The sequence below is a fragment of the Acanthochromis polyacanthus genome, chromosome 10, assembly GCF_021347895.1.
Source record: "Acanthochromis polyacanthus isolate Apoly-LR-REF ecotype Palm Island chromosome 10, KAUST_Apoly_ChrSc, whole genome shotgun sequence".
Lineage (NCBI taxonomy): Eukaryota > Metazoa > Chordata > Actinopteri > Pomacentridae > Acanthochromis > Acanthochromis polyacanthus.
In genome coordinates, this window is record NC_067122.1 from 5,136,213 (window position 1) to 5,151,181 (window position 14,969).

General features: G+C 41.5%; 1 protein-coding gene across 1 annotated transcript in view; it reads left to right on the forward strand.

The window, feature by feature from the left end:
• The window catches only part of htr4 (5-hydroxytryptamine receptor 4), a 232,801-nt gene that overhangs the window by 62,713 nt on the left and 155,119 nt on the right, over window positions 1-14,969 (forward strand). The window contains exon 2 of the mRNA XM_051954489.1: window positions 14,463-14,541. Within this exon, the coding sequence (XP_051810449.1) occupies window positions 14,486-14,541 (56 nt within the window). The 5' untranslated portion in view covers window positions 14,463-14,485. The remainder of the gene's footprint in view (window positions 1-14,462; window positions 14,542-14,969) is intronic.

Here is a 14,969-nt window from a genome sequence, read left to right on the forward strand (position 1 = left end):
ACTACGTTCAAAAGTTTGGGATCACTTCGAAACTGCCTCATTTTTGACAGAAAATAGTTTTTTTTTTTTTTCAATGAAGGTGACATTAAATTAATCAGAAATACAGTCCAGACATTGTTAATGTGGTAAATGACTATTCCAGCTGGAAACAGCTGATTTTTAATGGAATATCTCCATAGGGGTACAGAGGAACATTTCCATCAACCATCACTCCTGTGTTCTAATGCTACATTGTGTTAGCTAATGGTGTTGGAAGGCTCACTGCTGATTAGAAAACCCTCCGCAATTATGTTAGCACATGAATAAAAGTGTGAGTTATTTGTGGAAAACATGAAATTGCCTGACCCCAAACTTTTGAATGGGCGTGCATATTGCGATGCAGACCTGATTTGTGTGACCTGTCAGCCACAAACATCACTGCACTTTAACAATGTGGCGTGGCGCCATCCGTTCCCCACGGTTAAACCATTAGTTTAGTGTGTGTGTGTGTGTGTGTGTGTGTGTGTGTGTGTGTGTGTGTGTGTGTGTGTGTGTGTGTGTGTGTGTGTGTGTGTGTGTGTGTGTGTGTGTGTGTGTGTGTGTGTGTGTGTGTGTGTGTGTGTGTGTGTGTCTTGTCTATTTCAGTTATGTACAACTACACTGTTTTTATGTCAGTGTTTACTTTAACTTCTTCTGTATTAAAACTTTGTAATAAGGGAGTTCATCCTTGAGGATCATTAAACTTTCATCTCATCGTCTTTCGCCTCATATTTATTTTTAGCAGACGGTGACTGGTGCTAAAAGCTGGACGCCAGTGCTTGCTTGACCTGAAGTGACTGTATCGTCCAGTAAAACAGTTCAGTTTTATGTTATCGAGTTCTGTAAATACCACATAAATAAATCTCCACTGACCTTCTATCCACTTATCGGCTGTGTCTCTCTGCAGTAATTGAACTACGTAACTGAGGCCAAAATTCAGTTGCAGCAGCAGAACAGAAATATGACGTCCAATGAAATAAAGTGAAGGAGCTTAACTGGATTTTCTGTGCTGGAGTCAACAAACAGAATGGTTGTAATCCACTAGAATAAAGAAGGTTTGACATCAGTGCAGGCTCAAGGTAGACTGAATAGTAAAAATTCATGTGTGGTGTTTGGGCTCTGCAGATTAAAGAAAGTAATATTCAACCTATTTCGGTGCATTCATGTATATTTATATAACTATACATATTTATATAAATAGAAGACTTCCTTGCTTGTTTGCACCACGGCTTGCTTTATTACCTCCAGGAGGCTGCTGTGCTGAGGCAGACTGTATCTCCGGCACACAGGAGCATAGTTTTGATGATTACCCCCACCTTGACTGGAAACCTTTGGCTGAACCTCAGGAGACCTGAACCGACTCCACCGCACAGTTTCACAAACACAGACGAGCCCTCCACCCCCACCATGGTCCCGTCAGTCAGTCTGCAGTTGTCTGCCATCGCTGCTGTTTCTGCTCACTCACATTTTCCACCTTCTATTAGTTTGCCTTGCTCCCATTTTCTTCCACCTTCATACTATGTTGTGTATTCGATAATCAGATTGACTTTCCTGTGCACTTTGCATGTGCAAAGTCGTAGCTTGGCTTGGTCTTTCTGTCCTAAAACTGGAAAAAATATATTGCCACTGTGTGTATTTCATCCAAAACAGATGTTGTGTTTTATTCTTTTTTCTTATCAGCTCATACTTAGACCCCTTCAAGGTCCAACTCCTGAACAGAAATGACTGACTGAGAAATACCAGCTGCTTTTGTTGCAATGAATTGTGCTGCATTCAAAGACCATTTGCTTGCATTTGCTTGAAAATGAGGCAACATTGTCATCGTTGTTCAAGCATTCAACACTGTGTGCGGTCTGTGTTTGATATTTTATGACTGTTAAAGTTTCTTCACAGCTAACGTCAGCTGGAAGAAGTCGTGTTTTATTCCACTTTGTGCACTGAACGTGCAACATGTCAATGTAATTCTGACTTTCCACTTTGGAGATGCATCGAATGCAGCAGAAAAAGTGTCGATCTCATCACAAAGTCACCTGTGAGCAACGTAGGAACACAGCTTTATCATAGTTAGCTCACTGTGTTATTTCACAACTTAGACATTTTACCTTTAGCTAGCCTAGCCGCGCTAGACCCATGTTCTGAAGGCACAAGGGTCTAGGGCCGCTCGACAGGGAGGGAGGCGGGCTAAAAGGTTGTCTTTCAAATCACTCTGCAGCAATTGTGTAGGTATACAACCAATCAGCGCAACGAATAGGCTGACGTAGTTCCTAGAGCGTCGGCGGATTGTGGCTAAGTCCCATTAGCTTCCCAACCAGCGGAGCTAACTGGTATATTAAGGATTTGCCATATCCCGTCGGCATAAGTCCAAATACGTCTTTCTTCTCAATGAAACACTTCAGTGCCGTCCTTTGTTTATCTTTCAAGTTGAATTTTAGCTTCAGATCTTTAAGGGCTGTGGCCAAAGCCGAGTCGAAAGATAACTGTTTATTGTGCGCCGGTTGTTTCTGTCAGAATCGTTGCGCCTCTGTCGTAACTTAGTTACGCCCGCCTTCTGACTCTACACTTCATGGCGATTCGTCTGGCCAGTTTTAGGAGAATCCAGCCTCGAGCCTTATGGAGGGTAACTAGACCCACCCTGGCAGAGAATTAAATTTGTTGCCGTGGGTTGTCTAGCGCGGCTAGGCTAACCTTTAGCACCACTGGTCCTCGAATAATGACAGTTTTATATGTGCGTTTTTTTTAAAACAGAGATAGAAAATTCCATTTGTATATTAACTTATATTTTACACAGCCATTTGTGTGCTGTATTTGTTCCATTTATGTGCATTGGAGCAAGCTCAACCAGACAAGGAGCTTTATGTTCAAGCTCTGTGGATCTACAATGTAAAAAAAAAAAAAAAAAGAATTTGCTGGAAAAGAGAAGCTTTATCTTTAAACATGATATCCAATTCTTTAACACTTTTTCTGCTTCTTGAAGCCTCTTATTTGCTTAAATTATGAAAGGGTCAGTTGGATATAAGATGGATTATATTAATGTAAAACACTAAAATTTCAATTCAGTTTTATTCATATAGCGCAGATTCACAACACGTCATTTCAAAGCACTTGTCATAGTAATATACAAACCTTACGAATTCTAAAGAGGGAACAGACAACTTTGGCAACTTCAGAATCAGAATGTCTTTATGTCCATCGTATGAGAACAACAAAATTGAAAATGCAGTTCTTAAAGTGCATGAATAAATAAATAAAAAGAAATTGGGGAAAAAAACACATAACATGTAAGACTACCAATATAATAACCTGGCAATAGCCAGATTAATAATTGTGTAGTACTTGATAGTACTCCACAATATCAATCTGGGACCGCTCCATGTGAATCCGTTCGGAGGAAAGAGGCACGGATTGGACAATGCAATAGTATGTCCCGCCTCTGACAGGTTTGTTTTTAGCCAATCGCGGGATCTTCACAACAAGCGGAGCCAATTGGTAGATTAAACTCTTACCAAAACCCGTAGGTAAAAAAGCACAAACATCTTTACCATCCAGAAATGCGCAAAGCGCCTCTCGTTGTTCTTCCTTCAAAGAAGCGTAGGAGATTCGGCTAAAACTGACTTAATAGCAGCATCTACACGATCGTTGTCCTCCGTTGCCATGTTTGTTTTGATCTACTGGCGCTTGGTGTCGTCTTCACACCCGGATATCCCGCCCCACACACGAGTACTGCTGCGTGATTGGCCCGTGCCAACTTGGTTCTGTACGAACAGTGAATGCGGGAGCGGAGCAAGATGGTTTCTTGAGAGATTTGTGAACTCACAAATATCGCGAGAAATCAACTTGCTGGCAAGGTTACCAATATAAAAACATTCATGAAAAACATGCATAAAACCATCCTATAAAAACCAATTAAACATCAGAATTATGTAGTGTTTAAACGTAATTTCCCTCTGTGGATTGACAAAGTCATCTAAGTCCAATAGGAAGTTTTCCTTGCAGGCTCTAAACACTGATGGAAACAGGTCGCTTGCATCGCCTTCAACAGATTGCTGCAAGTAGTTTGCTAAACTTTGACTTAAAGTAAAAGCAGAAGCTGGTAGAGCAGACTGGGCTTCATGTAGTCCCAGGATGGGAGTTTTGCATCAACTGGCAGGAGTCCATTCAGACTCCTTTCCAAAACGGAGGCAGCTGGTGGCTGAACTCTGCATTCAGGAACGTTCTGTCAGCTGCTTTGTAATGACTGCAGGGAACCCCAGACACACACTAAACAGACTTCAGCCCTATTAGGACCAATAGCCATTTGACTTCACCACAGTAAGCATATTATCGATGACTGCGTGTGCATTTATGTACATTATCCGGACCTTTGACTGAACTGTCAGTGTTGAAGTGTCATGATGCTCTTCTGCAGTCTCCCATTCATGTCACCATGACTAAACCTCTGAACAGAATATTTCTGTCCACTTATGATGTCCCGCCCACTGCTTGAGCAGCCTGCCAGCGATAAACCACGGGGGCTTTTCTGGCTCCTCTGCCTCAGCTTGTTGCCTCGGCTTCTGCTGATATGAAAAGGTGCCCACAATACTGAAGAGGCCAAACTTTTAAATGTTTGCAAGCTTTAGCGCTAGTGCCAGGCATCTTAACAGCAAGTCTCATTGTCAGTGTCTGAGCTTACTGCCATGTTTTCATTCATTCTTAAGCCGCCATATTAAGTCACTGTCATTGCACGGAAGCACAGCAGTTTACTGTGACTATGACTATTCTAACTGGAAAAGGCAGATTTTTAATGGGATATCTATACAGGAGGTCCTCGGTTTACGACATCCTTGACTTACACCATTTTGTCATTATGTCGGAACTGGTTACGGGCGGGTCCTCGGTTTACGACGTACGGCATTTTATATTTACATCGGAACTGGTTATGTGGAAGTAGTTGGTGAACAGAGTGTATGAATACGTCGTCACGTGTCACTATAAGACGGATTTGTTTCCATTCACCGGTTGTACACCACTTGAATTGTGCTACATGCACTAACTTTTTGGCCTTCATTTTGGCTCCAAAGCGTAAGCCAGACTCTTCTGATGTCCTTTCTTCAAATTAAAGGAAAGCTGTCTCCGTGACGAAGTGAAATTAGACATAATAAAATGCTTGGAACATCGATCAAGTTGTAACAATAGTGCAACATATTGTAGCAACCCTCTGCGGTGAATGAGTGAGACTTTATCTCGTTCTCCGGTTGTGCATTGAACCTTCACACAGGCTGCTGTGGGCCATAGCCAATGCCAGCATAACAACAAAAACCCTATAACTTCTCTTCAGAAATAGCCACCATTGCCAACTCTCTCCTGCTCGACACACACACATACACGCACACGCACACGCACACGCACACACACACACTACTGCTGATTCTCAGCCAATCAGAAGTGAGCTAAGACAACATGGCATGTTCACTGACATTAGGTAAATCTTGAACAGAACAATGATGTTCTTGTAAAATAACTCAAACATGCATGAAAGTATAGAGTATTAGTATTCATGATTTTTTTCGAAGAATTGATCGATATTGTGATGCACTTAACACCTTTGTTTACATTATCACTGGAGCTCCAACTTAGAGCAAAAATCTACTTGTGTGGATTCGTAGAAACGAAACTCCGATGTAAGACAAGGACACCTTTTGTCGAGGCCTATTTCCATCACCCATCACTCCTGTGTTCTAATGCTACATTGTGTTAGCTAATCATGTCGAAAGGATAATTGTTGATTAGAAAACCCTTGGGCAATTACGTTAACACATGAATAAAGGTGTGAGTTTTCATCGAAAACATGAATTTGTCTGGGTGACCCCAAAGTGTATCTCTGCATTACCTCCTCATTTTTTCCACTATCACTTTCCATTTTCTTTCACTTTGCGCCATCACTTTTTCCCACCGTCTTAATTTTCCATGTGTTTCTGCTTCCCTCCGCTCTGTGTGACTGGATGAGAGCTGACACACTCCAGTAAACCCTCTCGGCAGCCTCGCCCATTAGCTCTGTCATGCATTCAACTCACCTCACCTCCCCGACTGTGTCTATTATAGAGCAGTCAGCAGGCCCGACGCGACCTGAAGTTGAGGGCCAAGGAGATTCCAGACTGATGGCAAAACACGGTGTTATGATGACGACAGTAATGTGTTCTGGATTAATGAACGCTCTGTTACACCGGTGCCGTGACCTGCATTGTACGCGCATTGTAGTGCGGTGGGAAAACGTCCAGTAATTTGTACTTATGTCGCCATGTGAGCTGATTTCTTCGACATGGATGTTCTTAGTGAGTGCATTTGGAGGCGACAACATGCTCCAGTTTTATTAATAGGTAGGGAAACAGCAGTGTAAAAATGTCTGTGTCAAGAAAAATGATCGTACAAGAAATCGGAGCGAGAAACAAGAGCTCTTACTGCGACATAAATTCAAAAATGGTGCAGTTTTCCAACATTTTGTTTCCATAATGGCACCATGGAAACTGACACAATGCAGCCGTGTTTCCGTTCTGCATTGATTTCTTGCTGTTGAATGGAGGGAAATGGAATATTATGGGGAAAGGCATGGATCTTCCTCCTGAATGATCAAGTATGATCATGGATAATGCATTTCTGTTTTTGTCGTGGCATGCTATAGACCATGTAGAATAAATGGCATGGGCAGTCGGAATGAGAGGATAGATGTTGACTGGTTTGATGCGTTCACTTCACAATGGGTAAATTCATGTTTGTGTCTCTGCTACATCACTGTATAATGGTATAAATTTTACTAATAGTGTCTCAACTCTTTTGAATAGATCTGCTCTGGTGAAAGGAGGAAAAACTTGAAGTTACACTTTAAACTTGCATTACAAATTCAGCGAAGCGTCAAAATCAGTTTGCTGCTCCTTTAGCACTGCATGTCTCGTGGCATGACGTCCAACTCAATTGTTGTTTTCTTTGAGTAGAATTACAGAGCAAAGAAAAGGAAAGAACGCTAAATCTAATGATTGTCATTTTTTCCATTTGGGTGAAGCAAATAATTAGGTTGGAAAAAACTTCAAGTCAATTTTCCTTAAAATTAGGTCTCATCAGTGTTCATTTGAGAGGAATAAACTACAACCTAAAACAGTGGCATTAATATTACTTGACGTCTTTGGATAAACCTAATGCAGTCGCATGCAGAGGAGGTTATGTATTTGTGGAGGATTTGGAAATTGTTGCCGACTGGATTCAGTTACTGACAGAAATGATTAGCACATCTAATTACTTCTGCTGATTAGAAAATGAGAAAGCAATGCTAATTAGTTTTTTTTTGTGAATAGCATTTTTCAAGCAAGTTAGAAACTTCTGACAACTTTGGTGCAAAGACATGCAAAAATGATTGAAGGATGAGCCTGGAGGATGTGATTTGTTGGCTCTATAAAACAGCATGCTTCTTCATATATAGGCCTAAATCTAAGGCTGACCAAGCTTTGGCCAGCAGGGCCTCTTGACTTTGCAACAACCTGCCTGAGGAGATGAGGCTTGCAGAGTCAGTAACTTTTAAAAAAAAAAATCACTTCTTAAAAGCCATTTTTATAGACTTTCTTTTATGAAGTTTACTTTTAGCTTTTATTAGTTTTGATGATCTATTCTGTATTATGTCCTGTGTAATTTATATGTTCTCTCTTGTTTTGATTAAATTGTAGTTCTTCGGTATGGAGTCGTCTCAATTTAATTTCTTTTAACTCTGTTTTGATTTTAATTCCTGACTTTCAACCCCAAATCTTATTCTTTAATTTTAAATTGCCTAGTACTTTTGTTTGATATGTATGCTAATCTAGACAATTATTCATTTAAGTGATCATTTTTACTATTTATTTTACTGACTGCCCTCCCCTGTCTCCTTATGTCTTGCTTGATTGTCTGTGTTTGCATGCTTTGACTGTCAAAAAGTGATGTTCTTAAGAGGGCTATACACATAAAGTTTATATTCTTATTATATAATGGATTTTTTTTGTAATGTCTGTCTTTTGTGCACTCTTCCATACCTTTTCAATTACTTTCTTATTACAAACTATTTTTTGCACTACTGCTTTGCACCACTTTTACTATTTTTCATTATTGCACCTTATAGCATTTTTACTGCTGTATAATTTGATATATTTTAATATACATATATATATTTTTAGATTTTTTAAACACATGCGTTTATATTCTAAATCTGTGCCGAGCTAAATGCAACAGAATTTCATTCTGTGTGCACTTGTTGTACACTGGATGACAATAAAGTCGATCTAAATTTAATAATTTGAGTTTTGGACTTGGCCATATTGCAGTTTCACTCATTTTTCTTTTAATTATTCGAACCATACTGCCAACTCATACAACTTGCCTCTAAAAAGAAATAAATGGGCTCCATTAAAACACCAGAATGTGTTAACTTCAGCGTTTGCCAAGCAGACAGCTGCCCGATTTATTCGGGATACACTGGGGAAATACTGTCTTTGTGAGGAGATTTTGTGCTACAGTGGAGCCAAATTCAACCTGGATGCAGTCCAAACAGTGGATGCAACTCACTGCATGTGTGTACAGTATGTGTGACACTTTGCCAGTCTACTTTGGTGCTGGTGGCCTTATTGCAGTGCCTTCATTTAGACTCCCTGAGATATTTCATAAGGTTAAATTCTGCAGACCTTTTCCTTCATATATGTGTACAAACGACTACCAATGAGTTCATAGGAAAGTCCTCATTGATGCATTAGGCTTAGATAAGAAATCTCATACTGTACATGATGTCAGGGTATTAAGGACAGGATTTTCATTTTCTGAGTCTCAGGACAGTTTTAATATACAATGCCATCGATATAATGTGCTTTGCTGTTGTGTGCTCTTTAAGACAGCGTCCATCCTGTCTATATGTAAGAGTTTAACCCTCTGCAATCCGAGGAAGCTTAAAGTCTGTAGATGTGTGTGCATTCTGCTCTTTTCACATGTGAATAGACTCTGTGCCTTTTGGAGGACAGTCAGTCAGAACATACAAACATTCCTGCTTGTATTAGTTTGGTATATTTGATGGATTAGCCAGTTTTTTGTTTTTTTTGTGTGTGTGTGTGTATGCAGCCTTTTGTGGCTTTTTTATATAAGATAATCAATGCCAACTTTACTACACTACGGTACGCATGCTGACGTATTCACAACCAATTAAGGTCCCCTCCTTTATTCTGAGGTCACAGTATATGCACCGGATTGCATATATTGCACCATCACTCAAAGTAGAATTAGCCCAAATTCTAGCTGAAACATTTTCTCCAACACATATAGAATAGAAATAGAAAATCGAAGGCAGCAGACAGGCACTGGTGATGCCAGCAGTCTTCTGCATGGCTGTAACTACTGTAGAATGATTAATCTCTATAATTGTAACTGCAGTGTGTGGGGGTTAACGTATGCCATCTGTTGCACAGTAATCCAGCATGCCATCCTGCAGTGTAAGTCAATGTTTACATGACTTAATGTTTAGTCTGTGTTGTGTAAGAAGATTATGTACACCAGCTCTGTTCTGGATGCAAAAGGAACAAAACTGGATTTATTTGGTGTTATTAGCACAACTGGATAGAAATAATAAACTCTTGTTTTGGCTTCTTGTATCTTCTTTGCATTATAAGATAAAATAAAGGTTTAATCTGCCTGTTGAACCATTTATTGCTTGTTTGGCTTTAAGCTGATCATTTTTATGATCATTTATAGATAGATAACATGAGGATGCATCATGCTGTTGTCCATGTGATGAACTGCTTCTGACAGCTGCTCGTATGCGTAATGAGTTGTATAATTCAGGGGTAAATCTGCAGGTCACGATGTTCCTCGGCGTCTTTCTGGATTCTCTGACCTTCACTGTCCACCTTCAGCATCCCACCTGAACGTCACTGGAAATTTGCAGTCATTCCACAGAAGGGCCTGTTTTGGTTGAATTCAGCATGAGGAAAATGAACGTGAGCAGTTGCGTCACGTCACAATGCAGTATTTCTTTCCATTCATCAGCCAGGATTGTCTCTGTTATGGGGATGTTTTATGTTTGCTTTGCTAATTAACGCTACACCTTTGCCCATAGAGATTTTGTCAGATATAAAAACTGATTTATATAGAATAACAGGTGAAAATTCTACAAAACTCAAGTGTTTTCCGAAGTACAAAACTGTTACCAGCCAGCAGCCATGATAGTATATTGGTGTCAGATGTTCACCATTTAAGTGTGTTGGTGTCATGATAGCAAACCCCCAAACTTTTGAACAGTAGTGTATGTCTGTGGACACATTTTGTCATTGGAATCACGTCACAAATGAGCAAGGTGCAGCCCTAAAAGTTTTGCATTTTGTGGGTGTTTTAAACAAAAGAGTATATTAAATATCAACTCACAATTAAAGCTGCAAGCAGCGATGGACGGGTCCTCGCATCCACGCTGGTCGGTGAATCCACGCACGTCCACCAGGTGGCGCTGTGACTGAGAGTGTATGTCGGCCTCTGAATCGCATCGGGACCAGAGTCCAATCATACATGTAAAATTTCAGCCAGACTGTAGCATGTTCAGAGCAGTTATAGAGCATTTCCTGTCTATCCACCAGGTGGCGCTGCGACTGAGAATGTATTTCAAGCAGTGGATGTGATCAGGGTTGGACTCTGATCAGTCATGTAAAGTTTAAGGCTGATTGGAAAACGTACAGGCTACTTATAAAGCATTTCCTGTCCATCCAACAGGTGGCGCCATGACTGAAAGGGTATGTTGGCCTATGGAATTGATCAGGATTGCAGTGTGATTACACATGGCCACGCCATTTGGCTTCTGGTTAAACTTTTGATAACTTTTCCAAACCAAGTCCTGCTGTGTGGACTGACAAAATTTCAGGTCTCCTGGAATTATCCCCTAGGAGGTATTAACTCTCAAAAATGAGAAAAATCATCAAAAATCTCACAATTAATCCAAGATGGCCGACTTCCTGTTGGGTTTAGGACATGGCTCCAAGAGGCTTTTTTGTGCGTCCTGATGTGCTCTATAAGCCTCCCAAATTTCATGGATGTAGGTGAAATGTGCTGGGGGGGCTGTTTGTTAAAAATACTGTAGGGGGCGCTATAGCATGTGCAGTGCCGAGATGCATACGGTGTCGTTCCTTGGGTCGATGGTGATGTGTGTGGTAATTTTAGTGAGCATTGGAGTATTTCTAACCTGTCAAATAGCACTTTGTTTTTCATGGCGATATTTGGTTGCTACGGCAACAGCGTTGCATGAAATGTCACACCCTTGACAATGTGGGATTGTCAAGAGGTGAAGACTCGACTGACCAATTTCCAGCATGATATCACCACGTTTGGGGCCATTGTACCTGAAAATATAAGGCCTTAAACTTACTATTACCAACAGGTGGCGCTATGACTTTTTCAGAATTTATGAGTGTGGATGTGTTCAGACTGGACCTGGTGTCCATCATGTGAAGTTTGGGGCAGATAGGATCTTGTTCAGCTGAGATATGAATCGTTAAATTTTCATGGCGAAACATAGAAATTGGTTTGGCCGCCACAGACACGCCCTTTGATGACAAGTCACCATTTTCACTGGGATGCATCATCAATGTGTTTAGGCTGTTGTCACTGCATTTGAAGTGAATATGATCAACCGGGTAACAATAGGGCATGAAAGTGTAAAAGATGTCTATTTCCTGAAACCACAAGGTGGCGCTATGACTGTCAATGAATATCCCTATGTGGATGACATCAGGACAGGACTGTCATCATACATGTAAAGTTTCAGGCAGATTGGAGCATGTTGAGAAGAATTAGACACCACTTCCTGTTTCATGGCGAAGGATCAGTTGTTTGAGGCTCTGCCATGGCCACACCTTTTGGCTTCTGGTTGAGTTTTTGATAACTTTTCATCAGAAAGGTCTGGTGCATGTACTGGCCAAATTTCAGTTCTCTCAGACTTATCCACTAGGAGCTATAAATTTTGACAAATGTACAGCAAATTCAAGATGGCCGACTTCCTGTTGGGTTTAGGGTGTGGCTGTGATTGACTTTTTGGTGTGTCCTGATGTGGTGCATATGCCCACCAAATATTGTAGCTGTAAATAAAACATTGTGGAAGTTGGCCTAATGACCACTTTTTCAATTTTGCAGGTGGCGCTATAGAGCCATTTTTTCACACATATGCGCAACTCCCATAAAATATCAAATTTTTCGCCAGTCCTGATGTGCACGCCAAATTTCACGCGTTTTGGTTCATGATAAGGCCCCCAAAAAGGCAATTCATTTGCCGGGAGAAATTAATTTTGACAAATTTACAGCAAATTGAAGATGGCCGACTTCCTGTTGGGTTTAGGGCGTGGCTGTGATTGACTTTTTGGTGTGTCCTGATGTTCTGCATATGCCCACCAAATATTGTAGCTGTACATGAAACATTGTGGCAGTTGGCCTAATGACTACTTTTTCAAGTTTGCAGGTGGCGCTATAGAGCCAATTTGCCACGCACATGCGCAACTCCCATAAAATATCAAATTTTTCGCCAGTCCTGATGTGCATGCCAAATTTCACGCGTTTTGGAGTATGATAAGGCCGCCAAAAAGGCAATTTACTTTACGGGAGAAAAAAATAAAAAATAAATAAATAAACCCTAGGGTTTCAATAGGGTCCTTGGCACCGCTGGTGCCTTGGACAGTCGGTGCCCTGGCACCGCCTGTCCTTCGCACCCTCGGTGCTCGGACCCTAATAATAAACCCTAGGGTTTCAATAGGGTCCTTGGCACCGCTGGTGCCTTGGACAGTCGGTGCCCTTGCACCGCCTGTCCTTCGCACCCTCGGTGCTCGGACCCTAATGATGCTTTGTAGAAAACTGAAGCACGCTACCACATTCTGAAGCAGGTGTTCTTCGCAGAACCCCCTTTGTAGGACCCCTTCAAGCAACCATATCATACAGGTAGCCAGATAAGGGCCCACTTAGGGGATAAGGGGGGCAGTGGTGGTGCATTCTATAATGGCTTTATGGAGATTTAAGGGAATTCCATCCATCCATCCATTCTCTATACACCGCTTTATCCTCACTAGGGTCATGGGGGGTGCTGGAGCCTATCTCAGCTGACTCGGGCGAAGGCAGGGGACACCCTGGACAGGTCGCCAGTCTGTCGCAGGGCTACATATACAGACAATCACATTCACATTCACACCTATGGGCAATTTAGAGTTATCGATTAACCTCAGCATATTGTTGGACTGTGGGACGAAGCCGGAGTGCCCGGAGAAAATCCACACATGCACAGGGAGAACATGCAAACTCCATGCAGAAAGATCCCAGGCCCACCAATTTAAGGGAATTATCAATGAAAAAAATGCCAACATTAGTCAAATTTGTGGAAGGGATCCAAGCATCAGCCTGGTTTGCTGCTTATAATTGTACGTTTCTGCTTGTGTATCTGCAGGCACTGATCCAAGTACTCATGAATACTAGCCTAGCCGCGCTAGACAACCCACGGCAACGAATTTAATTCTCTACCAGGGTGGGTCTAGTTACCCTCCATAAGGCTCGAGGTTGGATGCTCCTAAAACTGGCCGACGAATCACCATGAAGTGTAGAGTCAGAAGGCGGGCCTAACGAAATGACGACAGAGGCGCGACGATTCTAACAGAAACAACTGGAAACAACTAGCCTAGCCGCGCTAGACAACCCACAGCAACGAATTTAATTCTCTGCCAGGGTCGACAACAAAAACGACAACAGTCGTTGAGCTCCATTTGCACCGACTCTGAATAATCTTTCTGTTAACATGTCTGTAATATACTTGAGCTTCACCCATTGACTGTATAAATCAGGCTTCACCGAACTCCCGCATCCTCTGATTTCCGGCGCTCTAGGAGCCTATTCGTTGCGCTGATTGGTTGTATACCTACCCAATTGCTGCAGAGTGATTTGATAGACAACCTTTAAGCCCGCCTCCCTCCCTGTCGAGCGTGCCTAGACCCTTGCATCTTCAGAACATGGGTCTAGCAGGGCTAGGCTACATGAATACTGGTGTAGTAATGAAAAATGTGTAACATGGTATATGATACACTGAACTTCCTAGATAACACTGCTGTTACGGCTACTTCCCATTTTACATCAGTTGCACCTCAGTGGTTTTCACAGGAGGATGTAGAAAGTCAAATTTGGGATAAACTGATCTTCAGCTGCTGATTAGCTCAACTGAAGTCTGTCTGCCTTGGTTTTATGCTCGTCTGAAACTCTGATTGCTCACACAGTGCCGGGTCAATTGACAGCAGATTTCAAATGTCAAAGAAAATTGTTGAATCTTAATCTTGATTTAGTTAAACCACTTTATGTTAATGTGATGTTGTTTGTTAATTGTGTAAAAAAAAAGTTCACTCTTTAATAATAACACTAATGATTTCATTAGTTTGTTAATTTCCATCTTCTCTCTGCAGGGACTCTCTGCATTTATGGTTACATGAATGTCAGCGCTGCAGGCCAGATGCCGGTGATGGAGGAGCTTGTCAGTGAGAGGTGAGAATAATCAACTTTTATCCGGTATAATCACTGTATTTCTGATTTAATGCTTCCTGACTGTGGTCACGCTCCTTGATGCACAACACATGAAAAGATCCACTTCCTAGACAGTTTCTCAAAACAGAACATTTTTCCTCTTTATCGGCACTGACAGCACTTTAAAATGCGCTTCTCGTTCATTCACGTTTCAATGCAAGGCGCTGCTTTTGGGAACAACTTCAGATTTGGTGTCTTGCCCAAGAGTAGGTGGAACATCGAAGCAGAGACCTTGCAATCAGCGGGTGACCCATTCAGCTGCAGACTCCCTGATATTTACTTCCCATTAGCTAAAGTTAGTTCTGTAAGTTTTTCTTATAATTTACTCTTAAAGCGTCATTGTGGAACTTTTGTGTCCGTCTTCTTTCAGTGAGAATAATTACACAAAC